At 40.7% G+C, this 15,977-nt stretch overlaps 1 protein-coding gene across 1 annotated transcript in view; it reads right to left on the minus strand.

Annotated features, from left to right (window-relative positions):
• Window positions 1–11,233: 11,233 nt before the first annotated feature.
• Window positions 11,234–15,977, minus strand: part of GNMT (glycine N-methyltransferase) — a 126,495-nt gene continuing 121,751 nt past the window's right edge. The window contains exons 3-5 of the mRNA XM_053712790.1: window positions 13,130–13,272; window positions 12,928–13,046; window positions 11,234–12,734 (exon numbers count right to left, since the gene is read on the minus strand). Coding sequence (XP_053568765.1) covers window positions 12,563–12,734; window positions 12,928–13,046; window positions 13,130–13,272 — 434 coding nt within the window. The 3' untranslated portion in view covers window positions 11,234–12,562. The remainder of the gene's footprint in view (window positions 12,735–12,927; window positions 13,047–13,129; window positions 13,273–15,977) is intronic.

The following is a 15,977-nucleotide window of genomic DNA, read 5'->3' on the forward strand; positions in this document are numbered from 1 at the left end:
GACTATGACGCCGGAAATGACGAATTTGCACCACCGAACGTACTTTCGCACCCAAAAAATTTCTGGCGCCAAGAATGACGCAATAAATATCAGCATTTTGCGACCTCAAGCCTAATTTTGCCTGTGAAAATGTATGAAAAAGCAGTCAATTTGAAGAAAAGACTATACTACAGGTAAGAAGGTAAGAGAAAATAACTTCCTAAATATGTTTCCCAATTTTGAAACTGATAGTCTGCAAAAGGAAATATACATAAACTTGACTCATGGCAAATATAAGTACAATCCAGACCAGAAAGATGAGCGGAGCAGCTTTCAAATAAAAAGTCAAAACTTTATTTCAAACATGTTAAAAGTATACATACACTCAATGGATGGTCAAAACGGAGAAATCAAAATACAAGAGATGATGCAATATACGCGTTTCGGTGCTAGCCGTACTCACTACTGATGAAAAAGTGCACAAAAGTGCACGTTTAAAAAGGGTGTGTAAAACTCCCATTGGATTAGACCGTTACCGGTCCAACCAATATCCTTGTACTTTGGATTGCTAGGATACATACAAACAAAGCAATCGTGTACATGTGTATTGAATTCCATAAATATAATTTACATGTACAATCTTGATGGTACATTTATTCTTATAAACCCCTACATAGGTGGTAAAGCAGCAATATTGGAAAAGAGATATATATTTATATATATAAATAATAATAATGATGAAATAATAGGAAGAATGGGACCAAAATATGTAAGAGGGATGTAGTAATCAAGGCAAGATATACCTATAATCGCAGGTTTAACTTAAACAGATAGGATCAATGTGAGAGAAATGAAGTATCCCTGTACAATACGAAAGCACAATAGGCCACAATACATAAAATAATATGGATATATAAGTGACCACCTATGAACTATTAAACACATCCTACATGAGGAGACTCACTCCCAGTAATTAATCAAATCATATTACGCATTGAGTCTCAGTGGGACCTTAGTACTCAATTTGAAAATCCACAGCATCTCCAATTTTTCCAACAATTTTTGTGTGTCTCCTCCCCGTTTAGGAGGGGGGACTTTGTCAATTGCTAGCCATTTGAAGCTAGAGACATTTTTCTCATATGAAATGAGAAAATGCTGTACTATAGGAGATGTGGATTTCCCTACCTTGATGGTAGACAGGTGTTCCCTGATACGAGATCTGATGTCACGGTTCGTGAGTCCGACATATTGGACATTGCACAATGTGCAAGTGATTAAATAAATCACAAAATTTGCTGCACAATTCAAACAATAGTTTATGTCAAAGGAACGGCCCGTGACAGCAGATGTAAAAGTATTAGAGATCTCAATATAATCACAGGCTTTGCACCTGCTGCTCCCTCATCTGTAAATCGCTTTGCTGGTAAGCCATGAACTGGTGGGAGTAGATGTTTTGGCACCAAAAGTTTGAAGTGTTTTCTCACTACATTACAGATGTTTTGGTAGTCACTACTATAGTCAGTCACAAATGTTACATGGCTCATATTATCAGAGGTAGATGGTTTGGGCTTGTCTACCAGAAGGGTGGATCTATCAATATTATAAACTTCTTTGATAGCTCTCTTGTTTGTTTTTTTGTTTTTTTTTGGGGTATCCCCACTCATACAAACGACCCACCAAATCAGCCCGGTGTCTATGACTAGGATCAATAAACCCTTTCTCCAGACCATCATCCAGAAGGTGCATCAAATCCACTTGGTATTTCCTGGTAGGATCAGCTGGTAAAACAGAGTATTGGGTAATATCTGTAAGTTGGTGTAAGGCCTCCGCCCTATAAGCCTGTCTGTCCATTACCACAACCGAGCCCCCCTTATCAGCTGCCCTAATCACGATGTAATCATTAGTTTGGAGTTCATCTAGTGCCTGTCTCTCAGATTTTGACAAATTGTCTCTGACTTTGTTGTTTTTATTGAATGCCAGATCTCTGAGATCTTTTTCTACTCTGTTGTAGAATTTCTCTATTATGGGGCCCCCGGTTGTGGATTAGATAAAAGGTAGAGGGTTTATTATAACCCACAAATTGTTCTACACTAGTGTGTGGTGTATCAACAATGGTTTCGTTTGCAAGTCTGTCTAGTGAGATAACATCACATGTTTCAGAAAAACCCAAGTTAGTATTCAAATTGATTCTGGCTATGCTGTTATGTCTTATGTCACTTAGATCACTAAAGGATCATGCATCAAAGCCAGAAAAATGTTTTTTTAAAGTAATGTTGCGAACCAAACGGTTTACATCAATCATAGTTTTAAACAGATTGAATCCTGTAAGGGGCACACAGCCTAAACCCAAACTAAGCAGCTTGACCTGTGATACACTCAATACTACCTTAGACAAATTTATGATGCTGATGGTTTGTATTTGCTTGTCTGTTTTGTTGCTCTGAGAGGGTATCTGTTCTGCTCTCCTAAAATCGCCCCTCCCCCTTCCTGGTCCCTCGGGGCTACAGAAAAAACCTGCTCAATCTGGGTAGTGTCAGAGTGGGAATGATCATCCTGCTGCCTGTTTAGTATGGTTTGTGGAAGACTGATATTTCCCTGGTTCTTTGGGTCTAGTAACTTGTTGTGTACCGGAATCCTGGGTGCGTGTGATCTGTGAGGTTATTTCCTGATTTTGTTTCAGAATACCTGGCCTATCTTTATTCTCTGATGTTTGGGGATTACGTTCTTCCCCTGAGTCAACGTCACTGTCTGAAAAAGTGACCCTATTTCCACTAGGTGACCTAGATCCTTGGTTTCTATTTCTAGACCTTCCCCGACTTCTAATTCTATTATGGTATCTGCATGTCTGGAACCTCTGTGTTTTGTTCCAAATATGTAATGTGTTGGTATCGTAGTCAACCTGATCTCTCAGGTATTTTGTGTGTTTGACATTCATAACATTTGCTTTCATATTAACTACAGATTTACATAACACCTCATCAAACCTGGGAAAGTCAACTTCATGTTTACGTAAATTTAGTTCTATTTGTATAACATGTATATCATCCCTTATGAGAGAAAGCTGTTTAACTTTGTAGGACACCAACAATACCATAAGTCTAATGGGACATTCATTAAGTATATAATTCCAGGAACTTTTAAACTCAACATCCTCTACCTCAAAGGTGGGATATTTGGTAATCCGTTGACCCCTAGGTACTAAATTCAAATCTATATACTTTTTCAGAGTCCAAATGTCCCACTGTAATTTTGTTTCTTTTATACAGAGTTTGTCCATATCCTCAAATAAATCACTCAATGCATAATCTGATTTACTTGTTGAAAAAACTTTAGCAAATTCTACATCCAATGACCTCCTATTTGTATGGCAAGGAGAACAAGAGGAGGCACTTTCTTTCATTGATCACATCAATACAAATGATGCAAACCTCCACTTCACCTATGAAATGTCCAACATATAAATACATTTTTTGGATATCACACTTAGTAGCACATATGAAGGTATAGTAGAAAGTAGTATTTACAGGAAACCTATTTCTGGTAACTCTGTACTACATGCCACTAGTTGTCATCCAAAAAATGTATCTTATTCCATCGCTAAAGGTCAACTTATCAGAACCAAGAGGAACTGTACCACAGAAAGAAGCTTTCAATGACACCGGCTGATTTGATGGGTCGTTTCTATGAGTGGGGATACCCCAAAAAAACAAAAAATCAATCAAGAGAGCTATCAAAGAGGTTGATAATATTGATAGATCCACCCTTCTGGTGGCCAAGCCCAAACCATCTACCTCTGATAAATATGAGCCAGGTCACATTTGTGACTGACTATAGTAGTGACTACCAAAACATCTGTAATGTAGTGAGAAAGTACTTCAAACTTTTGGTGGCAGAGGATAAAGTCATTGATTGTATCAAGACAGGCATCAGGTGTTCCTACAGGAGGAATAAATCCTTGGGAAACTATCTTTCACCCACAGTTTTGCCCAAAACATCATCCTTTGACATAAACTATTGTTTGAATTGTACAGCAAATTTTGTGATTTATTTACACTAGCACATTGTGCAATGTCCAATATGTCGGACTCACGACCCGTGACATCAGATCTCGTATTAGGGAACATCTGTCTACCATCAAGGTAGGGAAATCCACATCTCCCATAGTACAGCATTTTGTCATTTCACATGAGAAAAATGTCTCTAGCTTCAAATGGCTAGCAATTGACAAATAGCCTCCGAGACACACAAACATTATTGGAAAAATGGGAGATGCTGTGGATTTTAAAATTGAGTACTAAAGGTCCCACTGAGACTCAATGCGGAATATGATTTGATTAATTACTGGGAGTGAGTCTCCTCATGTAGGATGTGTTTAATAGTTCATAGGTGGTCCCTTATATATCCATATCCTTTTATGTATTATGGCCTATTGTGCTTTCGTATTGTACAGGGATACTTCATTTCTCTCACATTGATCCTATCTGTTTAAGTTAAACCTGCGATTATAGGTATATCTTGCCTTGATTACTACATCCCTCTTACATATTTTGGTCCCATTTTTCCTATTCTTTCATCATCATCATTATTATTATTTATTGTATATGTCTAGGGTGGTTACATATTCCTGTGCACCCTTCCCTTGTTTTCAGTTTGTTTGGATTTGAAAGCTTGCATTGTGTGGCTGTTTTAGGGTCTCAGGTATTGGAAAGGACCTCTACGTGGTACCTGAGCTTGTCCCATTTGGCCAGATGCGGTAACTAACCTTTCCATTTTTGCTTTTAAATCTTAGCTGAGAGCTTGTAAGTGAGTGCTGGGTTTTCTCTGTGTGTTGTATGTATATATATATTTTGCCTTTTCCAATATTACTGCTTTACCGCCTATGTAGGGGTTTAATAAGAATAAATGTACCATCAATATTGTACATGTAAATTATATTTATGGAATTCAATACACACGTACACGATTTCTTTTTTTGTATGTATACTAGCAATCCAAAGTACAAGGGTATTGGTTGGACCGGTAACGGTCTAATCCAATAAGAGTTTTAGATACCCTTTTTAAACGTGCACTTTTGTGCACTTTTTCATCAGTAGTAAGTACTGCTAGCGCCGAAAAGGCGTATACTGCATCATCTCTTGTATTTTGATTTCTCCATTTTGACCACCCATTGAGTGTATGTATACTTTTAACATGTTTGGAATAAAGAATTAACTTTTTATTTGAAAGCTGCTCCGCTCATCTTTCTGGTTTGGATTTATTTGCCTGCTTTGGAGCAGCTTTTTCCTACCTGGAGGTTCCGACTACAGCTGTTTGCCCTGTTGGTTTCCGCCGCCCTCTCTTTGAGGTACAGGTAATTGGATGAAAGCAAGACTGACGTCAGCAGACACATCACGTGATCAGAGTGGGGACACAGCGTTCATGCCAGGAGGTACGGAGGAGCCACAACAGTGAGCTGTAATACCCGTCCTTCCCTGTCCCCCCACACACCCGAAGTCAGAGTGATTTGCATGGGACGTATGCACCACAGGACAACTGTTTTTTGTTTTTTACGGAACAGAGACTGCATTTAAACAGCAGGACAGAGTGAGTTTACCAGCTGATTTCACTACTATACCCCTACAGGTAACACTGTTACAATATCACTTGTTTGCCTATTACAGCAACAGTTAAGCTACATTTGTAGCGGTTCTATATATAGGGGTTAATGTGAACTTTACCGCTCACCCACACAATGGGTTACACAGTATTGGAAATTGAATAGTACATGACTAATATTTGCCGCATCCAGTTGAAGCCAGGTCCAGCATTCTTTTTTCTTGGTTTTGTAAATATAAGTACAATACATATATTTAGAACTTTATATAAATACATAAAGTGCCAAACCCTAGCTGAGAGTGTCTTAAGTAATGAAAACATAATTATCGAAAGACACCCATCCACATATAGCAGATAGCCAAACCAGTACTGAAACAGTTATCAGTAGAGGTAATCGTAAATTGAGAGTATATTGTCGATCTGAAAAGGGAGGTAGGAGATGAATCTCTACAAACGATAACAGAGAACCTATGAAATAGATCTCCCGTGAGGAAAACCATTGCATTCAATAGGTGATACTCCCTTCACATCCCTCTGACATTCACTGTACTCTGAGAGGAATCGGGCTTCAAAATGCTGAGAAGAGCATATCAACGTAGAAATCTTAGCACAAACTTACTTCACCACCTCCATAGGAGGCAAAGTTTGTAAAACTGAATTGTGGGTGTGGTGAGGGGGTGTATTTATAGGCATTTTGAGGTTTGGAAAACTTTGCCCCTCCTGGTAGGATTGTATATCCCATACGTCACTAGCTCATGGACTCTTGCCAATTACATGAAAGAAAAACAACTATTTCCTCAGAAACGTTATGAAGTAAAGCTGGTCATGTGACCGCAACTGCCAAGCTAAAATGACTGCTGTGACACAGAGAGGCATTACTTCCTGGTACACTGAGTACCAGAAATAACCTGTTTTTCAAACCTGACAGTTTAAAATGTTGCATCATTTTATTTTAAAGCAAAGGGGAAATTAATAGAAAATTCAGCCTTACTTTCAGTTTAAACTTGAATTGTTTTATCAAGTAAATATGTGTCAGAAAATAAAGCCTAATAAAAACATTTTACCCTTTCTTTTTAAAAGAGTTTAAATTTTAGTCTCACACATGCTACAGTGCCTGCTTCATGCCACAGTGTAACCCATACAACAGGATTATTTATGTCCCAATAAAAAAGCAGTGTCTTTAATTTGTCAAGTGCATGGTCTCCCCAACTGGAAGAAAAAGCACTTACCTGCTGTGCTGTCCGGCATGTAGACAGTCACAAGGTATGAGAGGACAGTTCTTCACAGAGACCTTTGAAAAAGAAAGAACTGAGTAGCCAACTCTGGCTTTCTAAACTAGGGCAGCAATTGTTAGGAAAACTCAGTAAGTACCTCTTTACAAGTTCCTAACTGCTTTAAAGCCACCACTACCCGACTGCAAGGAATGACGTTCAATACGGCTATACCCCAAAACTTGCTTATAGATTAAATCAAAATTTTTCTTCAAACAACCAAACTTCACCTCCTCCATGCACCGAAAGCAAAGAGAATCATTGGGGGTTGTGGGTAAGGGAGTGACACTTAACAGTTTAACAGGAGTGATATTCCCAACAGTAATTACTCAAGCCGAGGACTCACCATATCTTAGGAAAGAAACATAATTTATGCTTACCAGATAAATTCCTTTCCTTCCGGATAGGGTGAGTCCACTGCCCTCGCACGTTTTTTCTTGTCTATTGGCGGTCCCCAATTTATTTTATTCTTCTGGCACCATTTATACCCTAAAGTTTCTCCTACTTTTCCATGTTCCCTTGGCAAAATGGCTGGGGTAATAAAGAAGTGGGAGGGATATTTAAGCCTTTGGCTGGGGTGTCTTTGCCTCCTCCTGGTGGCCAAGTGTTGACTTTCCCAACAGTAAGGAATGAAGCCGTGGACTCTCCCTATACGGAAGGAAAGGAATTTATCTGGTAAGCATAAATTATGTTTTTCATAGTTACATGAATAAAAAAGATTCTCTTTTTGTTTAAATGAATGATGGCAAAAAATGTGAACAATTCTCTGGTACTTGGGTCAAAATTTGCAGAAAAACAAAATTTATGCTTACCTGATAAATTTATTTCTCTTGTGGTGTATCCAGTCCACAGATTCATCCATTACTTGTGGGATATTCTCCTTCCCAACAGGAAGCTGCAAGAGGATCACCCACAGCAGAGCTGTCTATATAGCTCCTCCCCTAACTGCCACCTCCCAGTCATTCGACCGAAGACAAGCAAGAGAAAGGAGAAACTATAGGGTGCAGTGGTGACTGTAGTTTAAAAATTAAAAAACACCTGCCTTAAAATGACAGGGCGGGCCGTGGACTGGATACACCACAAGAGAAATAAATTTATCAGGTAAGCATAAATTTTGTTTTCTCTTGTAAGGTGTATCCAGTCCACGGATTCATCCATTACTTGTGGGATACCAATACCAAAGCTATAGGACACGGATGAAGGGAGGGACAAGGCAGGAACTTAAACGGAAGGCACCACTGCCTGTAAGACCTTTCTCCCAAAAATAGCCTCCGAAGAAGCAAAAGTATCAAATTTGTAGAATTTAGAAAAAGTATGAAGCGAAGACCAAGTCGCCGCCTTACAAATCTGTTCAACTGAAGCCTCATTTTTAAAAGCCCATGTGGAAGCCACTGCTCTAGTGGAATGAGCTGTAATTCTTACAGGAGGCTGCTGGCCAGCAGTCTCATAAGCTAAGCGGATTATACTTCTTAACCAAAAGGAAAGAGAAGTTGCCGAAGCCTTTTGGCTTTTCCTCTGTCCAGAGTAGACAACAAACAATGCAGATGTTTGACGAAAATCTTTAGTAGCTTGTAAATAAAACTTTAAAGCACGAACCACGTCAAGATTGTGTAATAGACGTTTCTTCTTTGAAGAAGGATTAGAACACAGTGACGGAACAACAATCTCCTGATTGATATTCTTATTAGATACCACCTTAGGAAGAAACCCAGGTTTGGTACGCAACACTACCTTATCTGCATGGAAGATCAGATAAGGGGAATCACACTGCAAGGCAGATAACTCTAAAACTCTTCGAGCCGAAGAGATAGCTACCAAGAACATAACTTTCCAAGATAAAAGCTTGATATCTATGGAATGCAGAGGTTCAAACGGAACCCCTTGAAGAACTTTAAGAACTAAATTTAAACTCCATGGCGTAGCAACAGGTTTAAACACAGGTTTGATTCTAACTAAAGCCTGACAAAACGCCTGAACGTCTGGAACATCCACCAGACGCTTGTGCAAAAGAATAGACAGAGCAGAAATCTGTCCCTTTAAGGAACTAGCTGACAATCCCTTCTCCAATCCTTCTTGGAGAAAAGACAATATCCTGGGAATCCTGACTTTACTCCATGAGTAACCCTTGGACGCAGAGAAATTAGATTTGGATGTTTGAATGGACCTTGAAGTAGAAGGTCCTGCCTCAGCGGCAGAGTCCATGGTGGAAAGGATGACATGTCCACCAGATCTGCATACCAAGTCCTGCGTGGCCACGCAGGAGCTATCAAAATCACTGAAGCTCTCTCCTGCTTGATCTTGGCAATCAGCCGAGGGAGCAGAGGAAACAGTGGAAACACATAAGCCAGGCTGAAGGACCAGGGCGCTGCTAGAGCATCTACCAGCGCTGCCTGGGGATCCCTTGACCTGGATCCGTAACAAGGAAGTTTGGCGTTCTGACGAGACGCCATGAGATCCAGTTCTGCTTTGCCCCATAGTTGAATCAGCTGGGCAAATACCTCCGGATGGAGCTCCCACTCCCCCGGATGAAAAGTCGTCCGTCTTAGAAAATCCGCCTCCCAGTTCTCTACTCCTGGGATATGGATAGCTGAGAGATGGCAAGAGTGAACCTCTGCCCATAGAATTATCTTTGAAACCTCCAACATTTCCAGGGGACTCCTTGTTCCCCCCTGATGGTTGATATAGGTTGATCTGATGAACCTGACCGCAGCAAGCTGAGGCCAAGCCTGAAGAGCATTGAATATCGCTCTTAATTCCAGAATGTTTATTGGAAGGAGAGCCTCCTCCTGAGTCCACAAGCCCTGAGCCTTCAGGGAGTTCCAGACTGCTCCCCAGCCCAGAAGGCTGGCATCTGTCGTTACTATAGTCCAATCTGGCCTGCGGAAGCTCATCCCCTTGGACAGATGGACCTGAGATAGCCACCAGAGAAGAGAATCCCTGGTTTCTTGATCCAGATTTAGTAGAGGGGACAAATCTGTGTAATCCCCATTCCACTGACTGAGAATGCAAAGTTGCAGCGGTCTGAGATGTAGGCGGGCAAACGGTACTATGTCCATTGCCGCTACCATTAAACCGATTACTTCCATACACTGAGCCACTGAAGGACGAGAAATGGAATAAAGAACACGGCAAGAGTCTAGAAGTTTTGAAAATCTGGCCTTCGTTAAGTAAATCTTCATTTCTACCAAATCTATCAGAGTCCCTAGGAATGAAACTTTTGTTAGAGAGCCCTTTTTTTCGTTCACCTTCCACCCATGGGACCTCAGAAATGCCAGAACAATGTCCGTGTGGGACCTGGCAACTTGAAAAGTCGATGCCTGTATCAGAATGTCATCTAAGTAAGGGGCTACTGGTATACCCCGCGGCCTTAGGACCGCTAGAAGGGACCCTAGAACCTTTGTAAAGATTATTGGTGCCGTGGCCAACCCGAAGGGAAGAGCCACAAACTGGTAGTGCCTGTCTAGAAAGGCAAACCTGAGAAAACGATGATGATCTTTGTGTATCGGGATGTGAAGATAAGCATCCTTTAGGTCTACGGTAGTCATATATTGACCCTCCTGGATCATAGGAAGGATGGTTCGAATAGTCTCCATCTTAAAGGATGGAACTCTGAGAAATTTGTTTAAGATCTTGATATCTAAGATTGGTCTGAATGTTCCCTCTTTCTTGGGAACTACAAACAGATTTGAATAGAAGCCCTGACCCTGTTCCTCCTGCGGAACTGGGTGGATCACTCCCATAATAAGAAGGTCTTGAACACAATGTAAGAATGCCTCTCTCTTTATCTGGTTTGCAGATAAAAGTGAGAGATGAAATCTCCCTTTTGGGGGAGAGGTTTTGAATTCCAGAAGATAACCCTTGGACACAATTTAACTTCATTAATGCACCACATCTCTCTAGCTACTTCCCTTGTCGAGAGCTGCAAGAGAATGACTGGGAGGTGGCAGTTAGGGGAGGAGCTATATAGACAGCTCTGCTGTGGGTAATCCTCTTGCAGCTTCCTGTTGGGAAGGAGAATATCCCACAAGTAATGGATGAATCTGTGGACTGGATACACCTTACAAGAGAAATAATACAGTTCTTAAGGGGTTAACAGTCACCTAATCATGTGTACCTTACATACCTCAGTACAAGGGTTATTAATACCGCTCCTCATATGGACAAATGACGCTGTAACCTGTGACTGATTGTGTTGTTCATACTACTAAGTTCATTAATGAGACAGCTCTGAATTCTGTGGGTGCAGTTACTGGCTAGGTAATCTCTGTGGGATATGTTTAGGGCCCAGGGCCCCTGTGGTTTGTATTTTATATGAGGAGAATCTGGCTACTGAATCATCTGTGCATTCTGGTGCTCTGTAATACCAAAAATAAGTCTAGAATCATTAGTCAACTGTGTATGGCTGCAACATTTATTCATAAACAATAATCAAGAAAACAGATTTAGACAATTACTGACCTTTGGTAAATTAGTCCTTTAGACCGTATCTAAGTTTAGAAAGTCATTAAAGGGACAGTCTACTTAATTTTTGCATTGTTTAAAAGGAAAGATACTACCTTTACTACCCATTCCCCAGCTTAGCACAACCAACATTCTTATAGTAAAATACTTTATAACCTCAAAATCTCTGACCGTTTCTAAGGCTCTGCAGAACGCTTCTTATCTCAGTGAATTGTATCAGCTTTTCACAGCCAGACAGTGCTAGTTCATGTGTGCCATATAGATAACCTTGTGCTCACTACTGTGCACTACAGCTAGACACTGCTAGTTCATGTGTGCCATATAGATAACAATGTGCTCACCCCCATGCACTACAGCCAGACAGCGCTAGTTCATGTGTGCCATATAGATAACAATGTGCTCACCCCCATGCACTACAGCCAGACAGCGCTAGTTCATGTGTGCCATATAGATAACAATGTGCTCACCCCCATGCACTATAGCCAGACAGCGCTAGTTCATGTGTGCCATATAGATAACAATGTGCTCACCCAAGTGCACAACAGCTAGACAGTGCTAGTTCATGTGTGCCATGTAAATAACATTGTACTCACTCCCTGGCACAACTGCTAGACAGTGCTAGTTCATGTGTGTCATATAGATAACCTTGTGCTCACTACTGTGCACTACAGCTAGACACTGCTAGTTCATGTATGACATATAGATAACATTGTGTCACTTCATCTGAGTTATGCAGGAACCAGCACTAATTTGCTAAAATTTTAATCTGTAAATAGCACTGAGATAAGGGGCAGTCTGCAGAGGCTCAGATACAGGGTAATTATAGGGATTATCTATCTTTTTAAACAATAACAATTTTCAGGCACACTGTCCCTTTAAGTCCCTTTGCTTCTCAGCTGGCAAATAGATAAATTCAGACCTCAATGCCTCTATAGGGAACATGATCACATTTCTCCCTTTTTATATCTCCAGTTCCCTACACAGTACACAATGTTTATATTCTCAGTACCTATCATATTATTCTCAATGCCTCACAATGAATTCAATGCTTTCAAGCTCTTTTTCCCGCTCCCCCATCCAGATCATAAAGCTGCAGAAATCCTCCTCATTAATCACCTTGATCTGATGCACATAAAGCACTTGAGATCTCCAGTACTAAGATCTCACACTACTAAGCAATGCCATTGGTTAGTGTCTCAGCCAGTCCTTCTGATGGGCTCCTATCAGTAACCGGTTGACCTCTGAGAATCGCTGTCTCACGCAGTCTTCTTTACCACATGAATGAAATAGCAGGGAGCCGTGTCCTGGCCTGGGTTGTATGGTAAGAAGTCTCCATAAACTTTGTGCTCACATTTACCTCCAAAAGCCTTGTGCAGAAGAGCAGAAAAAGTGTCCAGGCGATGTGGATAGTAGGAGAGGCGGAACTTACTGGGGACAAAGACAGAAGTGACAAGATATTAAACAGATATAGTGACACCATGATTCACTGTGACACTCTAGTTGGTTTACATTCACTAATTACTACACTTATTAGCCCATCTTCATCTCCCTTTGTTCTCTTCAGTCATTACCAACCTCCCAGACCCTTCACCCAGAGGCCCTGCTATATGTGTTTGTGTACCTTAGCTCTGGCTGTGTCTCTCCAGGAGTAGGAACCTGCACTGTGTAGTCCAGAGTTACCATATGGGGTTTGTTGTTGACCCATAAGACAGAGGTGGTGATATCTTGGGTCAAATCACTCTAGGGTAAAAAACAGAATAAGCATTAACATGATTATACTAAAGCCTCAAGGAAAGGACTATTTGTATGTCCAGGGTCCTCACCTTGTAGTAAATGTTCTTGCCTTGAGGGGCACAGCCTGTGCTCAGGATGTAGTCATAGTTCCGATGGTCTATGATGAAGATGCCACCAGGACGAACCATCCCTGCAATGTTAGAAAGTGCCAGACGATGGTCACTCTGGTCACCTATGGAGGAAAAACACAGGCGGAATTATGTACCAGGACAGCAAATGGCAACTCACTTAGGAAACCTACTCTTCATTGAACCACAAAAGTTATCACTATTAAACTTGTAACAGGAATCTTTTAATAATGGCTCAATTTCATGGCTTTATCACAATCCATTAGCTATTGTTTAGTGACAGCTGTTTAACAAATCACAAGGGTGGGAGGGTTCTGTCACTGGTTGGTTATTTGCCAATCAGGACTACAGAAGAAAATTAAAAAAAAACTGGACAAGACACAAACCTACAGCTGGCAATAATAGTGCCAGTGTGTTGTAGTCTCAATCTTTCTAGTACTACAGTGGGTGAGGGGGGTGAGGTCTAGAAGTGGTTAAACATTTATTGTGTGCACAGATAATGCAGTGCAGATATATGTATGTACAAAGAGATCAGCACTCACCAGCAAAGCAACCACTCTCTGCACGGCCTGTAAATATCCAAAGGAAAAAGGGGCTGGGGATCAGGATCCGGTGTGTATCCTCATTTGTCCACAACACTTAAGCCAGCACGAAGAGATTTGAATAATCACCTTTAATGTATCAAAACATAACGTTTCGGCCTCACATGGAGGCCTTGGTCACATGTAAAAAACACACATCACAGGCATACAACACATCCCAAAGTGCTACCTTATATACCCCATCCACTAAACCTGATATGCTAAACGACACCCAAATTCATGGAGAACAGCTGAAAGAGATCTGATTGATCGCTGAGTCATCACAGTGAGACCATAGTCATAATAACAGACAGCACCAGATAGGTATTTGCATAACCAGCAGACCACATGTCCGCATTGTGTAATGACATCATAAAAAATTACGTCCGTTGTCATGGGAATGCGTATACGCTCATAATATACAAATTCTGACCACTTAGCAACAGCTTATCAGAGCACTGAACGCAGGAACACCGCCCCAAGCTAGACAGGCGTTACCATAACAACAGACCCAAACAAAGAATGTTGAGCCTAAGCATAACAGGTTCATATAGTTAACTAAATAATATTACACATACAATTCAGATTGGTTCTTAGATCCAGTGGCTAGTCAACAACAAGTAACTGTGTGGTGCAATATATCTTGTATAAGAATAACACCTAACGTATAGCCACATAAATATATAGAGCATAAGATCCTATAGCAATGCTTAGTCACTAGCACTATTAACCAGATCATTGTGTTCTATATACAGAATTAAAAAAAACACACACACAAAGTACTTCCAAGGAGATGGTAGAAACGGAGTTATTGGAGGAAGGGAAGCTCACAGTCACTTATAAAAACAGCTGTAGTCAATCATCACGTTAAGACCCTTCGGGGCAATGGTGTCTAGTCTATGTATCCAGAGTGATTCCATTCTCAGTAAAGCCTTTGATCATAGATTTAGGGACGTGATCGATTAATATAGTCCTCATCATGGAGTCCCGCTTGTAGGGACGAGCCACAGGTTGATCCAAATTGCCCTTATCAAGGGCCAGCCTTAAAGCTGATTTGTGGTTGGCCAACCTCTCTCTGAATGTGGTTATCGTTTTCCCCATGTAATAAAGGGAACATGGACAGATAATCACATAAATGACATGATCAGAAGTACAGGTCAATCAATGCCGAATGGTAAATCTTTTGTTGGTATGAGGATGATGGAATGAATTGCCAGACAACAGGCCGTTGCAGGTCGTACAATTACCGCACCTATAACAGCCATTTTTCTTTTGCGGTAGCCAGGTATTCTTCTGGTAACTTTGTACTGGATCAGTGTGCACCAACAAGTCTCTAAGGTTCTGCGCCCTCTTATAAACCAGCCAAGGAGGTGGCATCTCGCCAAATGGTGAGCTGGTATCCATGGATACAATCGGCCAATGTTGTTTGATAACCTCATGTACTTTATGTGAAGCTGGGGTGTAAGTAGTGATATAATTAAAATGTTGTTCAGCAGGCTTCTGTGGTTGATTGCTAATGGATTGCTGGGTCATTGTGTGTGCTCTCTCACATTGTGTCATGATAAGTGGTTCCGGGTACCCTCTATTGATGAACTTCTGTGCCATCGTATCCAGCTGTTGTTTCTTGTGAGCCTCCTCGGTGTTGTTGCGTACAACACGCAGGAGCTGAGAGGAACTAACCGCTGTTTTCTAAAAGAGGGTGAAAACTATTAAAGTGTAGTATGGAATTTTTATCAGTAGGTTTGTTATAGAGAGTAGTAAATAACCTCAACCCATCTGCTGACTCACTCTTGTATATCTCAAGATCAAGGAAATGTATTTTATCATTATCTATATCCATCTTGAACCGTACAGTAGAATTAATGGAATTCAAATGATTAAACCACACATGTAGACTCCAAATCACCCTTCCAAACAAGGAATACATCATCTATATATCGTCGATAAAACCTAATAGAGCTCTGTTCTGTAGTCAAAATGTAATCATGTTTATACATGGACATATATATGTTGGCATACGATGGGGCCATGTTAGACCCCCATCGCAGTGCCTAAAGTTTGTAGGTAAAAACAATTTTCAAACCAAAAATAATTATTGACAAGACAGAGCTTCAGTAGATTTAGCAAGAATTCTATAGGGGGTCCCATATAGTTAGCATTGGAAGAGAGGATTCTTCTGACCATGTCCATCCCATGTGTATGGGGAATAATGGTGTATAAATTAATTA

The sequence above is a fragment of the Bombina bombina genome, chromosome 4 (genome assembly GCF_027579735.1).
Source record: "Bombina bombina isolate aBomBom1 chromosome 4, aBomBom1.pri, whole genome shotgun sequence".
Taxonomy (NCBI): Eukaryota; Metazoa; Chordata; class Amphibia; order Anura; family Bombinatoridae; genus Bombina; species Bombina bombina.